The sequence below is a fragment of the Phalacrocorax carbo genome, chromosome 2 (assembly GCF_963921805.1).
Source record: "Phalacrocorax carbo chromosome 2, bPhaCar2.1, whole genome shotgun sequence".
NCBI lineage: Eukaryota > Metazoa > Chordata > Aves > Suliformes > Phalacrocoracidae > Phalacrocorax > Phalacrocorax carbo.
Window position 1 is genome coordinate 13,429,597 of NC_087514.1, and position 17,958 is coordinate 13,447,554.

General features: G+C 45.2%; 2 protein-coding genes across 3 annotated transcripts in view; one reads left to right on the forward strand and one right to left on the reverse strand.

Annotated features, from left to right (window-relative positions):
* Window positions 1-8,581, forward strand: part of FBXO32 (F-box protein 32) — a 25,171-nt gene extending 16,590 nt beyond the window's left edge. For both annotated transcript variants that reach the window (XM_064442133.1, XM_064442134.1), the window contains 3 exons: window positions 1,206-1,388; window positions 2,560-2,703; window positions 3,395-8,581. In XM_064442133.1, coding sequence (XP_064298203.1) covers window positions 1,206-1,388; window positions 2,560-2,703; window positions 3,395-3,484 — 417 coding nt within the window. In that variant the 3' untranslated portion in view covers window positions 3,485-8,581. The remainder of the gene's footprint in view (window positions 1-1,205; window positions 1,389-2,559; window positions 2,704-3,394) is intronic.
* NTAQ1 (N-terminal glutamine amidase 1) overlaps window positions 7,421-17,958 on the reverse strand; it is a 35,782-nt gene continuing 25,244 nt past the window's right edge. The window contains exon 6 of the mRNA XM_064442136.1: window positions 7,421-16,889. Within this exon, the coding sequence (XP_064298206.1) occupies window positions 16,852-16,889 (38 nt within the window). The 3' untranslated portion in view covers window positions 7,421-16,851. The remainder of the gene's footprint in view (window positions 16,890-17,958) is intronic.

The following is a 17,958-nucleotide window of genomic DNA, read 5'->3' on the forward strand; positions in this document are numbered from 1 at the left end:
CCAGGCAGGCTAGTCACTGGGGCACTGGAGGGAAGGTGGGAGCTGTTTGTGTACAGACGTACTTGTGACTGTGGAGTTTCACATGCAATGGGGTGGCTGGAGATAGGACTGTATGATTAAAAACAGCCTCATACAGTGTTCCTCGCCTGATGGCAGTCTGAATGCTTCTTGATTGAAACGGTTAATAGCGCTGCCAATTGCAAGATGGGTGCTGTGACTCTGTGACTTAAAATAGCAGCAACTCTGTGCAGTGTAAATGATAAACTTGGCACATCTGTCTAACATTGTTTCTTTATTGGGGACCAATCCTAAAAGCTGCTGTTTGCCTTAATAAGGCTGGGGCTGGTTTTGGAGCAGCCGGAGCCTGGGTTGTGGTCCTGGCTGATGCTTTGCTCCCACGTGTGCTTTGGGTTGCCCTGAGTGCAGGACCCGCTGATGCATTGTGGTCAACTTTTCCTGGACCCGTGCTGCCATATGGACTTGCAAAACAGTCTGGACCCTATGTAAACTGGGTGAAGGTGACTTTTGGCTCTTTAGGCTAGGATGTGCTTTGGTGTGGCTGAACAGCCTGGAAAAACATGGCTGCAGCTCTTGGCAAAGGGGCATGTCTTTCAAGCGTTCACAGAGGAAATGCTAGCCCTGCCAGCAGTGGCCTGGGAAGCTGTGCAGGGAGAATCCTGCTGTGGGTACTCATCAGCCACTGCTGTGGTTAAAGCAGGATCCTGTGACAATATAAGCTAAAACATGTCAGAAGAGTGTGAGATTCCCAGCAATGTGTGTAACAGGAGGCTGAACTTGAAAAGTAATGCCAATGTCCCTCATGGTGGAGACACCTGGATAGTTAATAGCTGATACCATGACGTAGCCAGTGTCCTGCTGTAGTGAAAGCTGGTGGTGGTGCTTCTGGGAGCATAGTCTCACAAGTATGGACGTGGGATGGACGAGAAGGGGAAAAGGACGCTTGGACTGCAACTGTCCTTCTAACTACTGTAATACAAATACATGTCCCCTTCCTTGAGGATATTTCAAACTGTTCTCAGGCAGGAGGCTAAATGTCTCTGTACAATGTCTCCTTATTCAGAAGAGGGAACTGCTCCTTATTCTTTATGTGAAGAACAATGCTTAAAAAGCGGTAACTCCACTGCAAGCTTGAATTGCTTGGGTTTTTAGCTTGCTGTGAACTCAATTTTTTCTGTCTCTTCCAGCCTGCCTTTAAAGGAACCACTTTCACAGACTTGCCGTTGTGCTTACAACTGAACATCATGCAACGACTGAGTGATGGGAGAGACCTGGTTAGCCTTGGTCAGGTGGCTCCCGACCTGCAAGTGCTCAGCGAAGACCGGCTGCTGTGGAAGAAACTCTGCCAGTATCACTTTACAGACAGACAGGTACAAGAAGGGATGCAAACTGCCACCAGTTGCTTGTAATCTGCTAGCAAGTGAGCTCCATGAGTAGGGAACTCTTACTTGACTATCGCTTGGATCGAAGGGCTGTGCTGCAAGCTGGTAATACAGGCTGACATGAGAATGGCTGTGAAGATGACTTATGTAGAGGATTTTGCATACCACAGCAATGATTCTTGAAATAGGACCTGAGGAATTAGTCATATGGTGAACTTCTTCAACCCTAATCCAGGTGGTAACAACTGCAAGTCATGCAGTTGCTCCTCGCCCCACGTGCGCAGGGAAAACGTGCAGGCAGGCTCCAGCAATCACCCCGATGTCCCAGGGACTGACACCCTTGCAGAGAATCCCAGTGGATGTGGTCCATGAGCAATGAGTCATACTCTTTCCCCTTAGAGCAAGAAATCCCCTCTGAGCTGTTTTCGTTAGTGACAGGTCAGTATGTGGAAAACAGCCCTGCTGCTACCCATGTTGTACCTGTGTAAACATCTTGGCCTTTTGCAGGCTGGTAATCATCTGGGGTCTTCTAAACTTTTTCTAAACAAACAAAAATCCCTCTCTCTGTTTATGGGTGAATGTCTAGGGTGTTTGTGCCAGACCTCTGCACTTTAGGGACCATGTGCCAGATTTCTCTGCTGACTTGGCTTTATTTGCTCACCCTAGATCTGACTTTGGAAGTGACTCTAAGGAAGTTATTTCTATTAACAAGTAAATTCAAATCCAGTTTCTGCAACTAATGAACCCTAAAAGAAAGATGGGTGTCTCACAAGCTAATGTGACAAATCACTGACTAGTAGAGTCAATGAAAAAGCAAAATGCTTCTGAAACTGTTAAATGCGAGTATACTCACTTTCCTGCCAGCCAGAGACAGTAGTTAAAGTAGTATGAAATAGCTCCTAGGATTTCAGGCCTTCATACAGTAATATTCATGAAATGGGGATAGAGCCTGATAATAGTATCAGGTGAGGCTGTTGCCATCAGGAAGCTGGTTATAACTGGGTATTCAGAGCAGGAGCTTTCTTGGTGTTACAAGAGAACTGTTACAGGACCAGCAAGGATGACAGTTATTCAAGGGAGAGGAGAACAACATGAGTTGAAGAGAAAAAAAAAAGACATTATTTGACCTCCTGCATTTTGATAATTTTTTTTCTTTCAGATTCGCAAGCGGCTAATCTTATCTGACAAGGGACAGCTGGATTGGAAGAAGATGTACTTCAAGCTCATAAGGTGTTACCCACGGAAGGAGCAGTATGGTGACACGCTTCAGCTGTGCAGGCACTGCCACATCCTCTCCTGGAAGGTATGATGTGTTGGTGGGAGAAACATGATTGGGGCATGAGCCACAGGGCACTCAGTGCTTCCTCTCGTTGCAGCTGGTTTAGGGTGCTGCAGTTCCTTTGCCTGCATAACCTAATGTTTTCCTATATCTTAATAGTCCCTCATCTATTAAGACCCTTTCTCCTCTGTGCTTTAAAGGTCCCATCTCCTCTACATTGTACAAGAGTAGTGGCCTTCAAGGCCAGAGGGGAGGGAGGTGGGCATGCTTTAGGGCTGCCTGAAGTAGTTCATCTTGGCACTGCCATCAACTCCTGCCACCCGTTGCATGGAGGTGGAGGTTTTGGCAGCAGGATTAGCTGGAACGACAACTGATGCCTACAAAACAGCCCAGGACAAAAATCTGCTGGCCACTGTGTTGGTATCCAAGGCATGTCTCTGGAGTTAAACTCCCGTAGCTGATGGTAGGCTCTAGCCTCTTCTCCCTCAGAAAAAAGAATTAATTGCATCTTTGCTGTTTTTATTTCCCCTGACTTGCCAGTAGCCTCTAAAATCTGAAGCCCAGTTCTGAGCTGTCTGCTTTGGCAAGAGTAGAAATATTATTCTGGGCTCTATCTGCAAGCAGGACTTCTGGCAGAGGGGCAGCGCTAAGTTGGCTGATGCTCTGGCGCCCTTTCTGCAGTCTCTCTAAATGGAGTTGTTTTCTCCTTTCGCAGGGTACTGATCACCCTTGCACAGCCAACAATCCTGAGACTTGCTCCACCTCTCTGTCGCCGCAAGACTTTATCAACTTGTTCAGGTTCTGAGCCTGGGTCACCACAGCTTATGCGATTCTTACAGGACACTTTATGCCACTAAGCTTGGACGCTCCATTTGTAAATAGTGTAAATATTGATGTTTGTTCAAAGCTCCTGAGTCAAGGAACAAGAGGATCTCCGAGATGAAAGGTGAAATTGCTCACTGATGTGCAACGCTTAAGGAATACAGACTTCTGTAGGACTTGTGTATAAATACAGCATGTTGTACAGAGTCCCTTTTTTATGATCAGCGTACAAGATACAGGGCAAAAAACTTCATTTTTTGTTTTCAGAAGTTAAAATGAATTTGCCCCAGAATCATTTGAGAACTCTCTTGGTTTGTTTCTAATAGAGAGAAAGCAATATGAGGCTAGGACTGTTGAACTGTTTCTCCATCTGGTTTTATTTAGCATACATATTTATAAATATGACGTTTTTAAAATATTTATGAAAAAAATCCCTGTGACAAGTTTAATAATACTTTTATGTTTTTAAAAGGACACATTCTGAAATACTTAGAACTCTAGCCTACTTGCAAAAGAGAATCGCACCATACCACTTTCTACCTCTAACAGATTGAGTACCTTTCAAACAAAATCCAGTGTACAATGTGAACTTTTGTATTTTGTACAATGATTTAAAGGGAAATGTTTGTGATAGTAAGCATCGTTTCTTGTATTAATGCTTACCTCTTTACCTTAGTTTTCTTGCTCTACTCAGTGCTTGAATGCCTAGATGATAGGCACCATATAAATACCTAAGACTTTACTCCATCCTCTTTTAATTTGTTGGTTTTATGAAAGACTAAGCAAAAGGGAAAAGAGAAGCCACAAGGATGAAGATTATCTAAAAGGGAGGAAGTTCTATGATGGAGAAACAAAGGACTGGATTTCATCTCACAGTCTAAATTCGTATCAACTCCACTAGGTTAACTGCACTGGTTGAAATGCCCAGTGAGATTAGATTCTGGTTGTTCAAGCCCATGTTTTCCTAGTTTTTCAACATATACACTGCTCTGTATTCCCACTGCTGTCAAATGAATTCAGTCATCTTGGAGCTGGTAAAATGCAGGGACAACCAGGCTGTTGAACATAGTGAAATGATGCTGGTTTTATTCACTGGAAGACTAGCAGCATCGTGTTTAATTTCAGGCTACTGGAGTTCAGGGTGATGAGTGAGACAGCATGAAGAAATTGGTCAACGATATCCTAAAAACAGCAGTCAGGGCTGGGGTAAGCAAGGGATTTCCAACATGGCACTTGACATCTTTGATTATTTCTCTGTGCCACGAAAATCGTGAAGACCCAGCCCAGTCCCTTCTGCTTCCAAGTGCTGACCTTCTTTATAGGATCTTCTAACACTAGCCTAGAGCTAAATTTTCAGTCGTGTGGAGTAAGTGGCCAAAGTTCTAACTTTTCTGTAGCCATGATCTGGCTCATGGTCTCCTCTGTGGCACACCATGCTTCACTTTTCCCTATGGTGGTTAGAAGAATCCAGCTTGTATATGACAATTTGAAAACCTGCAGTGGAAAGTTTTTGCTGTTTGCCAGTAGATTTCCTGTATAGCACTTTCTCTGTGCATGATATAAGCAGGATGCCTTGGAAGGGTAAACATTTAGTGGGTTGTGTGTGACTGTGTACAAAGAATTGTGAGGAAGAGGAGTACTCAGGACAATTCAGGAAGAACTACTTGAGTTAATTACTGTTAAATATTCTGTTCCTTTTTTTACATTTTTATAACTGACTTTCGACACTTTTCTGCAGCTGTTTATATTTTAAAAAATTGACAGTATTTGCATTTTTGCAAACTAAATCGCTTTGCATACTGTTGTAAGAGACGAAAAGGGAAAAAAGCTGCCTCTCGATGGAGCAGTGAGGAAGAGGGGAAGGAGAAAACCAGGAAAATGCTGACAAGAACTGCCCTCCTCCTGTTTTCCAACAGCAAACCCAAGCTTTTGCTCTTCCAGAGACCTCTCTGAGCCTGTGCCATCCTTAGTCATGGCCCAGAGCTTGGCACTCTCCAGATACAAGGAGAAGACATGTGCAGCATAGGGAGCTTTATCTTGGTGTTGATGCCCCATCCATCAGTTTGAGTGCTGGTGAAAAGAATAAGCCTGCTGCTCTTATTCATGACAACTGAAAGTGATTTAAAAGCTGTTACCTTGGAAAAAATGAACTTGTGCTTGTTTGGGGGGATGTTTGTGAGCAAGGGAGGCCAGTTTCTGTTTTCATTCCTGCATTGATGGCAGCGGGTAGGTGAGGCTGAGATCTGGCTTGGTGAATGAGGACATTAAGGGCGGAAACCTGCAAGTGAAGTGAGTGAAGCATTGCCACTGTATTTGGAGATTCTTGTAGTTCCTTTTTCTAGCAGTGAGGGGACCTGTGCCCCTTCGCACCTTCTGCGTCCAGCTCTGACTTGGGGTTGTTTTGTTTCATGGTCTTGCCTCTGCCGCCCATAGTGAGCCCACCTGTTGTGATGGGGAGGCAAGGTATTTCCGTATGAAATGCTGGGGGTCCGTTCTTTGCAGATGACACTTATCCACTTATCCACTGTGAGATTGTGACACTGGGTGAATTTTAAGCTCAGGTTTGAATCCAGCCTAGTGCATTCCCTGCACAGCAAGACAGAAAATCCCAGTGTTCAGCTGCAATTTGGGAATGTCTCAGCTCTTCCATTGCCTCTGTCAGCCCTTCACTGGTCTTAAGCAAAGAGTGCATTCTGTGTCCACTGCCCAGAGAGCATGGGTCATGCTGATAACATATTTAATGTGAGCTGAGGCTCCTATTTATAAAACTCACTTCAATTAATGTGTTTTTCATTTCTTAGCATTGTGTAGATCTGAAAGGGTCAAAGTGCTGCAGGTGATTTGTTAATACATACAGATACTTGTGTATTGGTCGGGCAGGGTCCTGGGATATTGCTGACAGTGTCCAAAGCAGCAGAAAGCCAAGCAACCACTGTACTGGAGAACAAAACAGACTAAACAAAAAGAAACAGAATAAGCCTTATTCAGTTACTGCCTCAGTCATTACCCTCCTGCTAGAGCAACTGTCAAATAAGACCTTGATCTCTTTGGGAGACTAATTTTTTCTCAAGTGGCTGGTACAGGGAGATATCGTGGTGAATTCAATACTCTTGTATTATATTCAGAACAAAATGCTGTTACTTCCAGATGCCTTAGTCTCACCACTTATAAACAAAGCGATCAGTATTTTAGCAGTGCAAAGGCATCTGCTTGGCTGAGGGTGGCAGAACAACAAAACTGACAGTGCTAACAGGGGCTTCCAGGCAGGATGGTATAAGGCTGCTCTCATGCAAAAAAGACCTTTATTTTAGGACAATTGTGATAAAGCTGTTGTGAAGGGAAAACAGGCTTTTACTTGTATTTTGGAAAAAGAACGTTCTTTTCAAACAGCATTTCACCTTCCAGTTAATTGATGCATTCCCGTTAGACATGCATCAGTTCTTATACTAGGAAAGGAGGGGCTTTTGCTCTCTTTGGGGTTTTCTCCTGCCAGCATATCCAGAGAAATCTCATTATCTTCAGAGGATGCGTTAACCAGTGCAACAGTGTAGAATGTGGTGCTGTGAAGAGGAAGAATAGATCTGTGCAGGGGAGGAAGCTTAGGAAGGGAGAGATGCCAGAGATGTTTGTTTCAGCTTCCTAGAAGAGGCAGATATTTGGAGTTTGTTTTAATGTGATAGCCACTTCAAGAGGCACAATTTCAGCTGTACATACCTTAAGCCATTTATACTAACTATGGTATGGTAAAGTTTGATCATAAAAACGTGTGCACCTCTTATATTGTTTGAGTTTCTGTTTTTAATTGTGAGAGTTTCTAGATCCTTTTATTTTGTAAAGTGATTAGGACAACTTGTATTGCTCTGAAGACATTGCTTTGTATGTAAACATTTAATTGCACCCTCCACTTTCTGTATATGAGAGTATCTTTATTATTATTTTTCTTTGCCCCCAGGTTTTGAACCATTTGTGTTCCCGTTTCTGTTTGACTTCAGTTACTCTTGTGAAGCTGTCACCTTCTAGAACATAGGCAGGTACTAAACCAGCTTTTCCTGCCCAGAAAATTCCTTGGCCCTTGGTAGCTAAAATTTGATTCAGAGCAGGAACATTTCAAATTCTGTTATGTAGCTAATAAATCAGATGTGCTGTTTCATGCTTATCTCCTGCTCGTTAGACTACACCAGCGTCATCCTCTGCAGTTTTTACAAACCCATTGCACCGCTTCCCCATAGATCGGCACCTTGCCAGAAAGACATAGCTTTAAATTAAAATGCCACTCTTTCTAGCTGGCCTGTTTGCAAAAACAGACCATGTGGAGCTGATGGCTGATCAGGTTGATAAAGACTCCCTGTTACAAGATTTGGGACTCTGGTGTTCTGCTTGTGCTGCTTTTCTTGGCTCATTGCTTGTAACGATGCTCGTTAAAGGCTCTGAAGACATGGTCAGCCATGGCTGCTGGGCTGCGTGAGTGTCTTTACTGGCACCTGATTTCTACCCCATGTCTTCTTCCAGTGATTTAGTCGGTAGCAAATCAGCTTTGCAGGATCTGGCCCTAGGGAGAACAAATCCTTCTTGTCCTTGACACATGCAGTCTCTTAGTATATTCACACCTTGAACACCAGAGAGATTCCCCCTCCATTGACCAAGCATTGCTTCTTCCCCTCCTGGGAGGGCAACTGAGGGTGGAACCTGCATTTCTTCAGCCATCGTGTGCTGCACAGCATGCTAACAGGTCTGCTACCAAGAGAACACCTTAATTTGAAATAGCAAATATGCTCATCTTTAGGAACTAATCTACAGTAATTATAAATACCTACTTATATATGGAAGAGAGCGTGTGTTCTGTTTTATTTATCCTTAAAGTTGTAACTAGAGATGATATGAAGTGAAGGACATCCCTTGTACATTAAGACTTTTTAATATTATTGTGTGGTTAAAATCCTTCCATTATAAATTTGCACACTTTTTTTTTCTTCCCTTGCATGTTCAACTCTGATTTTTACAGCTGTTCTGTGCAGACAGTAATGTATTTTTGTAAAACATTTTTGACACTGAATTGCAATAAATGTTCAAACAATGTGAAGCACAGAGTTGGTTGTCTCATTGCTTCCAAGGTGGCCACCTCATCAGCCTTCAGCTTCTGGTGACTGTAAGCAGAGACTCTTCTGTAGAAGCATCCAGAATGTGGGTTGTTGTGATAGTTGGTACATGGAGAATACCCAGGACAGAGCTGTTGCTTCATTATACCTCAAAGGAAAATGAGGTGAATGGAGCCCTCACTTGAGCAAAAACAGTGCTCACATGGACCTCCTGCTCATGAATCTATTCTTCCCAAAGCACAGGGGTGATTTTTGCCCCAAAATTGATGCTAGTGCTCACACTGGTCTGACAGCTTCAACTTGTGGCTTATGGAAATGTTTTTTTTCTGGACGTGACATCCAAGTGACTTTGATTTTTATCTTTTTCCAGTTACAACTGCACCTGGTTAGTCAGGACTGCAACAGTCTGACATGGGCTCCTGCTCAGAGGGAATGTGAGTAGGAGCCCACTGAAGGGACTCCCAGTAAATTGGGGAAAAGCAGTTGAAATGTCTCTCAGGCTGGAACAGAAGTTATCTTGGTAAAACAGGATGATGTGCATCATGAAAGCTATGCCAGCTATGAAAATAAGCACAAAATGCAGATGGTTTGTTTTTAATTTAATTTGTGCTGTCAAGTAAGGTATGTTTAAGTTGTTGCATAAGTCTTTTTGGAGTTATGCTGTGCCTCAGGAGTATAGTTAGAGGGTTGCACCTCCAGATACAAGTCTCTGGAAACACAGGACAGCCTACAAGATCACTAGAGCCTATTCAACAAGCGGATAAGAAAGCTGTTGTCAACATACATTTTGTTCTCAAACTTCCTTGAAAGGACTCATTCCTACTTATTTTAATAGACTAGATCCTTTGAGGGGAATACTTGATCTCTTTAAGAATGTGTTGGGTGGGTCAGTGAGGTCTGTCCATAACATAACCCTTCCTATTTTCATGGTATTGCCCCTAATGCCTCCCTTTTAAGAGCTCTCAGGGATGGATGGTGAGGCAGCCTGAAGCATGGATGAGGTCCTGCCGTCGACGATAACAAGTCACCCTCTATAATTCCTTGAAGTGCCCTCACTGTCTGTCTTAGAGCCTAATAAAGAAGTAGAGTTTAGGCAAAAAGCATTTTGAAAATTACTTGCACAACAAATATTATGACTTGGCTTTGCCCCAATTTTCCCTAATCCTCAGTTCTGCTTCTCTGCTTTATAAGGGATGTGGGATGAACCCCAGTCAATCACGCAGGGGGCTGCTTTATTTGTGACAAAACCCAAGCTGCTCCTGTCATTAAAACTGCAGAAATGGGAGTGTGCTGTTTCCTAAAACACTCTATAAATAACTTGTGTGGGTTCAAAGGCCTTCCCTAAGCTGGAAAGACACCAGTTCACCCCTCGCCATTGTTGATATGTAGTGTCCTGTGCTTTTTAGTAGAAAACAAACAAACTAATATCTTCTTAGTATGTTTTCTTTGGATCGTTTTGGTCCTGGTCGGAACAGTCCCTGAGCAGGGGAGCAGCACTCACATGTTTTGCTGCCAAAGTGGCAGGTCTGGGCTGGGGCTGCTGCTGCTTTCATGCGACTGCAGAAAATGGGTGGCGGGACAGGAAAGACGCCCACTCCCAGCTTCACAGGATAAACAAACAACCCTGCGGGGTTTGTGTTTACAGATGGAGAAATGCAGTCAGTGCAGGAAATGCGAGTTCCTCCTCTTCATGGCACACCATGAATTTTGACTTATTTTAACAGGGCTTTTGAGCATTGTGTTAAAAATATATGCCTACAAGAATAAGCTTATTCATGAAGTACATAAGAAGTGAAGTCTCTGTGGGTATGCTTTGATGGGAATGCTGTCAGTGAAGGCCTAGAAGCCTCCTTGTTCCCTGCCTGGACCCAGGGCTGGGGTGGGCTGCAGTTTTGTTTTCTCCTTGCTTTTCTTCCACAGGAAAAATGCACCTTTTCGTGTGGGATTTAGCTCATGTTATGGGCCAGAAATTGCCCAGCCTGCAGGAAGAGTGTCGGAGGGGCCTATGGACCTGCAGGGCAACTGCCAGGCTTGACTGAGGCCCAAGTCCAGCCCAGCCGTGATCCTGCTTAATCTGATAAGAGTCCCATTGGGTCTGATCACGACTGAACAAGCGTTTAAATGCTTTGGCAGGCTAGGACCCGATGCACTGTGGCCTTGCTGTCCCAACATGAGGTGCCTCTTGGTCCCACAGTAATCACTTTCCCCCTTGGGGTTTGGGGAACCCTCCTCAGCTGGGCCTGGTGGACATTTTGTCCAGGGGTCTCCCACCAGAACCTGACCACAGTTTTCAGCGTGGGTTATCTCTTAAATTACTTTCTCCTGGTCTTTTTATAGCTCTCTTGATGAAGTGGAATTTATTATTTCTTTTTTTGGATATAGCTGGAGGTGTAAATCCAGACAAGTAAAACTCCTGAAGGGGAATCAACCTGTCTGTACCACAGCACAGCAGCACCAGTGTTGCTGCCGGTGTATATAAAGCAACAAGTAGCCTTTTTAAACCTCTGAAACTGAAGTCCTTTTATTTGTTTTTTTCTTGCTTATAGACAATTAAATGGTTCTCCTTTAAAAGAACTGGCTCCTGGCAGTAGGTAGAAACCTACAATCTTTCTCTTACCACACACTTTTATATTTAAAGCCTCTATTTTTAACCCAATGGTGGGATTCAGGGTTAATGCTCGTTAGATCTGTGTCTAGACAGTTGTGAAAAACAGGAAATGAATTACATTATAGTACGAAAGGAGAATTTAACCTTTTCTCTCCTCACTAACACATGTGACTGGGGAAAATATGTTACAGTAGAGTATTTTGGAGAGTTCAAGGCAGTAGAAAAAAGAGAAAGAAAAAAACACCCTGGGTTTCCATAAGACCTCGTGGGAATCATGTCGCAGAAAATAATGAGCCAGAATCTGCCCTCAGTTACACCCAGGCAGTAACTTGTTTCCTCTGGTTCCTGCGGAAAAGTTGCATTTTTTTATTCCCTGCTTATGCTGAACATTCACAAGAAAAGAAAAGCCAAGTTAATCGGTTTCACACACATGCACGTGCACGTGCGATAGTTGCAAGGGAAAAGCCACCGTGTGCCACCCGCCCCCTGGCACATGGAGCCAGGCAGAGCAGGTTTGTAACCACCCTGGGTATAACAGCACCTTACACCCCTTCACTTCAGGCTGCCTAAGGCCTCAAGGTCTTTTTAAAATATTTACAAATTTATTTATTATTTATTTGAATTAGAGACTGCAAAAATGCAAAACTCCCCCTCTTGGCCCTTCAGGAAAGTAAGAGCCTGAAGGCTTGCTTACCATAGGCGGCCGCACACCGATAGTGCTTTGTCCACTGACATACAGGGTAAGAGCCCAGTTTCAGAAGCCTGTTGCAATGATCCCAGAGCGCAAATTAAGCCTGAACTAGTGCAAACAGCGGGTCTGCTCAGAAAGAAAATGGCTGCTGTTTGGATGCAAAACACACCATGATCAAAAGCAGTACTGCAAGAATCTTCAATACTGCTTCTGAGCTGTTTCCTCAGACCCTCTAACATACCCACAATGGTGTATTTCCAAGCCTTTCTCAACCCTGCCAGGACTCCGGCTGGGAGCCCCATCAGGGGCACCAGGTGAGCATCCTGCCCCGCTGTAAAACCACTGTCCTCCCAGACAGCTGCATCTCCTTCTGCCCGTGTCCGCTTCTCCCTGAGGGTGCTGCGAGCCTTTGTGTTTAGTCCCACTGGCATCTACAGCCCTTGGCCAGAGACAGCCCTCACCCAGCTGGGCACTATCGCGAGGACCCTGTTTAGCTCATGCACAACTTGCCTCCCTCGCCTGCAACTCTTTGCTGGAGCAAACTGTTTAGGCTCGCCACACACACTGTCAGCTGGCCAGAAACATTAATATCCCTGTGGCAGAGCAACAAAGCCTTCCCAAGGATCATCTGCACCGCTCAGCCTGGGCTCTGCTGCTCCTGCCCTCGCGGGACCCCCGTTGGCTTTGGTGGCTGCTGGGAGCATGGAGGAAAGGAATTAGGTCCTCCTGAGGACTCTTTATTTGCTTGATTTTATCATGATTGCTTTTAACTTTGAAGGCACATGACTATGAAGTGTACAAATCACTGGAATAATACGTAGCTAATTTTATGGCGTCTTTAACACCATCCAGAAACAAAAAAACCAGCCAACAAACTGACTCCCCCCACAATGGCGCAGTCTAAATAAAGTTTTTTAAGCAATACAATATTTGCTTATATAATTGTCAGTGTTTCCACTGCCAGTTTGTCTTCTGAAGGAACCAAGCTTTGGCATGGCTTAGATCAGAAAAAAATAACATCTTTAAATGTTTGCAAAGGGGTATGGGACGGGGGCAAGTGGGGGGTGATGGGAGTTAAAACCACTAGGAGTCCTGTAAAATGTTGGCCTAAGACCCTTGGAAAGGAAAGGGCCTCAATTTATCCGGATTTACGTGCCCATGCCATGCCATAGAGAGAGTGGAGCAGCATCCCTTACACCTGGCCAGGTAGCAGCAGCCAAGCTGTGGGGCCTCCTCAGGAGGAGCCAACTGCTAATGGGAGCGGTGAGGAAATGATTTAACATCGCTCATTGCTAATGCCAAGGTGAGCTTGGCAAGCATGGGAGCCGATGCCCACTGCAAAACACACTGCTGTGAAAGAAGTCGTCTAGATACGTATGCATAGAGAGGCACACAGACACACACGTGCAGACAAACACACAATTAATAAAGGCTGTCTTTCAGAAGCCTGGCTCAGTAGTGTAAGGGAGGGCAATAATTTTCTTGTCAGCAGCAGCTTTGCTTGAGGGAGAGGCTTCAGGACATGGCTCATCCTGTGGTGGGGAAGGAATGTGTCTGCATTAATCACAAACCTCCTTTTTTTTTTTTTTTGTGAATATATTCTGCCTGATGTAAGTATAGCCTGCTTGACAGTCTTAACGCAGCCAGAAATGGTGTTTGATTTACGGAGGAGGTGGAAATCTGAATAGAAAAGGATACAGCTATTCCAAGGGTCCTCATTTTGGTCCCTCTCCATGAGCACACGTGTTAGCCTTGAAGTCTCTTGGTGTTGGAAACTGATGGAGGAATGCCAAAGCTCCTCTTGTGGCCATGGTGTTTTTCTGTAATACCCTCTCAGGTATCTCAGGAAGCCACTTTTACCTCCAGCCCATCCTCAGGTTACCAGATGAACTGCATCAGCTGGGATCTTGCATCCCACTTAATATTTTATTACCCTTTGCCCTCATTTTCTTAAGTTGGAAGTGAAACCCTAACTAGCCTGCCTGCCACAGCACGCAGTATAGCAGGTACACAGCACAGTGGTATTTTATTACAGAAAGCTAGTAACAAAGCTTCCACTTGCTAATCCAGCCGTGCTGATGGCCATACCGCTGGAGCTCCATCGATCAATCTCTAAACAGCATTAAGCAGCAGCGAGTAGTGACAACATTATTTGGGAGCAGGCTCTACTGCACTATGCAGGCAAGGCAGAGGACCTTATTGCAAGATACAATGATGCCATCTCAGCAAGACCAAGTGACAAAGAAGATGGTGACAACTCTTTTGGACACCACATGTCCGCTTCTGTCACGTGTAGGACCTCAGATGGCCTCAAGGCTGGACAAGCTCCACGTCTGGGTTTTTGCCGTGGACTCCACTTGCTAAGTTAGGACATTTGCTCATTGGATGAGCACAAATAATCCCCATTTCTGAGGATTTCTGTACAGCCAGCAAGCATCCCCAGTGGGATGGTAATTTTCTGCCATTTCAACTGCCTATATTTCCCCTGCATGGTGACAGTGACAGGAACATGGTAGCCCCGGCAAGGGCTGGGGACCTGCACCTGCATGGCCAGGGCTAGCCCGAGCCATTCCACCACCGTGGGTTTCTGCCACGGTTCAAAGCAGCGAGGCTGCAGAGAGCATCGGCAGAGAGGTTCCACTCAGGCTCTGCAGCCGTCGGGGCGGGCAACTGCTTCACCCTGCTCATGCAGCCTTTGGCAGTGGCTCAGAGGAGGCTGGGGCTTTGCCTCCGTGCTTTGCCTCCATCCGTGATCTGACCTCTGTGCACGGTGTGAGCTTGGAGAGGCTGGCGAGCAGTGGGTGCTGCCACTGTGCGTGGCTCTTCTCTGCTGGGAACCAAGTCCCTCACTTGGCCTTTCAGATATCAAAAATCCCCAACCTGGGCTTTTTTATTTAATAATTATCAAATAAGTTAAATGAGAACAAGGATTAAGGAAACAATCTTCCCAGTAAAACACCTCTGACAAACACAGCAGACAGGGCACTGCAGATCCCCCCCAAGTCCATTCTTCCTAACCTACTGCTGGGAACACGGCCGGGGGAGCACTGTGCTGGTGCCCCACAGCCAGGAGAGGGGCTGGACCCTGCAGCCGGTCCCAGCAGTGGTTGTTTTGCATCTCAGGAACAAGCTGGTCGGGCTCCGTTTACTTCGTAGCAACTCCATGGAACCATGCATTTGAAAACAACTTCTGGCCAGACACATACCTTAGCATATTAAAAGGTATTTTTAGTACCTCTGGCAGAGCAGATCAAACTCTGCTTTCAGCTGTACTAAGACAACTCTATGGACTTTGCTGGCAGTGCTGCATATTCATACCGAGGTAGCAGCTGGTAGAAACTACTTGACTAAGTAGTCGCACTTACTTCACGCAAGACAAAAACACAAGTGCAGATAAACACCAGTGGGATTCCTGACTTACAGTGGCTGTACTTTCTTCCTAGGAGCATGACTTTGCCTGATAAAAGTTTGAATTGCCAAAGAAAAAGCATCACGTAGCAAGGAAAAAATACTCCGAATGCCGCCTCCTCGATTTGTGATGACTTTTGTTTTTGCACTGGTATAAATATAAGCATATGACCATTTCATACAGCAAAGTGCTCTGTGATGAGTACAGTATAAATAGCCAAACTGATTACACTGGCTATAAACAAGGGCTGGAAACCCTTGCTTCACCCCAGCAGTTAGAAACAGTGGAAGCAGAGGGAGCTTTACAGCTAAATGGTTAAAAGCCGCAGCAGAACATTTTCTCGGGATGGCTCCAAGCGTGGAGCTGGTGTGCTGCCATTTCAGCAGCCAAGCTGAGATGGTGGGAAGCACGCCGCCACAATTGCATGCTAAAAAGAAGGGAAGGCTGAGATAACTACCACTTCTTACTGTGTAGGCTGTTTAAAAAAAATAACATATAATGATTTCTGCTTTATTGCAGTGTTTGGGTTCCAGATATAGTCTTGCATGGGAAGGCCGGTATGATGCTGAACCAGGCCAAATGAGCATTTCCTGCTTTTAAGTAATATGTCAGGAATCCAGCTCATCGGAAACACCCTGCTCATCTCCCACTACACCAGCGCCAGACACTCAAAATGAGCTTCAGGTGAACAATGCTGCTTGACTCAGACTTTGTGAGTGACAGTTCACAGCTCAGGTCCTTTGAATGCTTATTTTTATTGGTATAAAATGAAGCTCGGTACACTTCATGCCTAGGAAGTGGCTTAGCTCACTCAGAAACTCAGGGACTTGCCAGAAGCCTTAGATAACTAAGTAAGATTTGGTTTAGCTGCCCTCAGTATCCAAGGTATTTCCTACTGTAAGTATAAGGAAACATTGAGGATACTTAAGCAACCATATTTGTTTATCTTAGGTCAAACTGGAGAGATTTTCCAGAACAACTACTGTGGCTGCACTTAACTTGTTGAAAGGCTGCATTTGTATGGAGAGCTTCGCTTCTGACTCCATGATCACAAATGAAAACCTTCACTGAGAGCCGAGCTCCACGGCAAAGGGTGCACGCAGCTGCGGAGCAAACGTGAGCAGATGTCTCCAGACACTCACTCTCTGGGTATGCTTCATTAACCTTGGCCTCAACTGGGCCAACTCCTGCATAAGGAGGAAGCCAGAAGGGAGAAGAAAATGACCAGCATTCCCTCCCTCAAGTTTCTGAGCAGGTTACCTGAAGAGAGACAGATGTCCAGACAGGTTTCACCTCAAGAGGAAATGAGATTCTCCAAGCCTGCGGATCCAAAGTGTCGTAGGAGGGCAACCCCACTAAACCTGGAGCCATCTGCTCAGCTGGGCGATGTGTGAAGTGATGCTCTGCAGGTCCTCCCCTCTGGCAGCATGGCTTGTGCCAGTCGCAGGGGACAGCCACCACCTGGGTCTTGGACGGTGTCTCGGTAATGGTGGGATTTTCACACCTCCCTCCTACTCCCTGGTACAGCTTTCTTAGGTCTTTCAGTCTACAACCAGTGTTTGCTGAAAAGGCAGGGGAAAAAAACTACAAAAAATGATAAAATTTGGACCAAAGTCATTCTAACAAAAGAACAGTGGACCCAGAGATGGCTGTTTTACAGTAGATACTTGGAGAGCAACAGTGCTTCAGAGCATGCATGAGGCTCTGGCCGGATGACGAGGGGGTGAGGAGAGGAGGCCATGCAGGTCATAATGTTGCGACGGGGCTCTCATCCTGGAATCTGATTCATACAAATGCACCCCAGCGCCTCCCTGCCTCCTTAATAATGCAGATCACATTGCAGCATCCCATGTGCCTAAATTTAGTCTCTGAAGTCCACAAATTGATAGTGAAGCAATTAGTCTGATATTCTAAGGTGCCACACACCCATTTCAGTGGGGATTGTGAATGCTGAACCGATCCCAAAAAACTGGTAGGTGGTTTGACGGTCCTGGCACGTAGCCCTTGATGAGCTGGAAGGACTTGCACTGACAGACAGTCAAGGCAGTCAAGGGCAATACGTAACCCATTAGCCCCAACCTTGCAAGATGCAGATCACCTCTGCAAGGCTGTCAGAACTATTTTTTTTAACTGTAAGAGCTACTGGCAGGGCTGAGCGTGCAGAAGAGTGCCTGTGGCCAAGCATCCCAACCCACCCATCCACCAAATGCTGACTGCTCTCTCTGCTGGCCAAGTGAGAAATGGTATTTTCTCAAGACAGACCTGGTCATGTGTAAGTTTGCGAAAACGTGCTGACCAAGCAAATGCATGCCAGAAAAAACAGCATTTTTTTTTTCTAAAGTCCCAAACAGGTGAATAAAAGAGGTTAATTATAAAATAAACCACATTCTTTACTACAAAGCAGTAGCAAAGAAGACAAAAAGGCAGGAGAGACATGGGTGTCCTGTCTCATGCTGCAGCTTGCTGCATCACGAGCCTGGTGGAGGCAGGAAGAACTCCCCATGAGATAGGATGTCCCCCTGTTATGAGTATAAGGCTATCAGGGTCTTGGCCTACAATGTCTAGAAGTAAAAGTGCTGGATATTTTCCAGTAGCCAACAGAATACAGAAGCTGGGAGACTGTGGGATTGTGAGTAACAGATCTGAGGGCAGG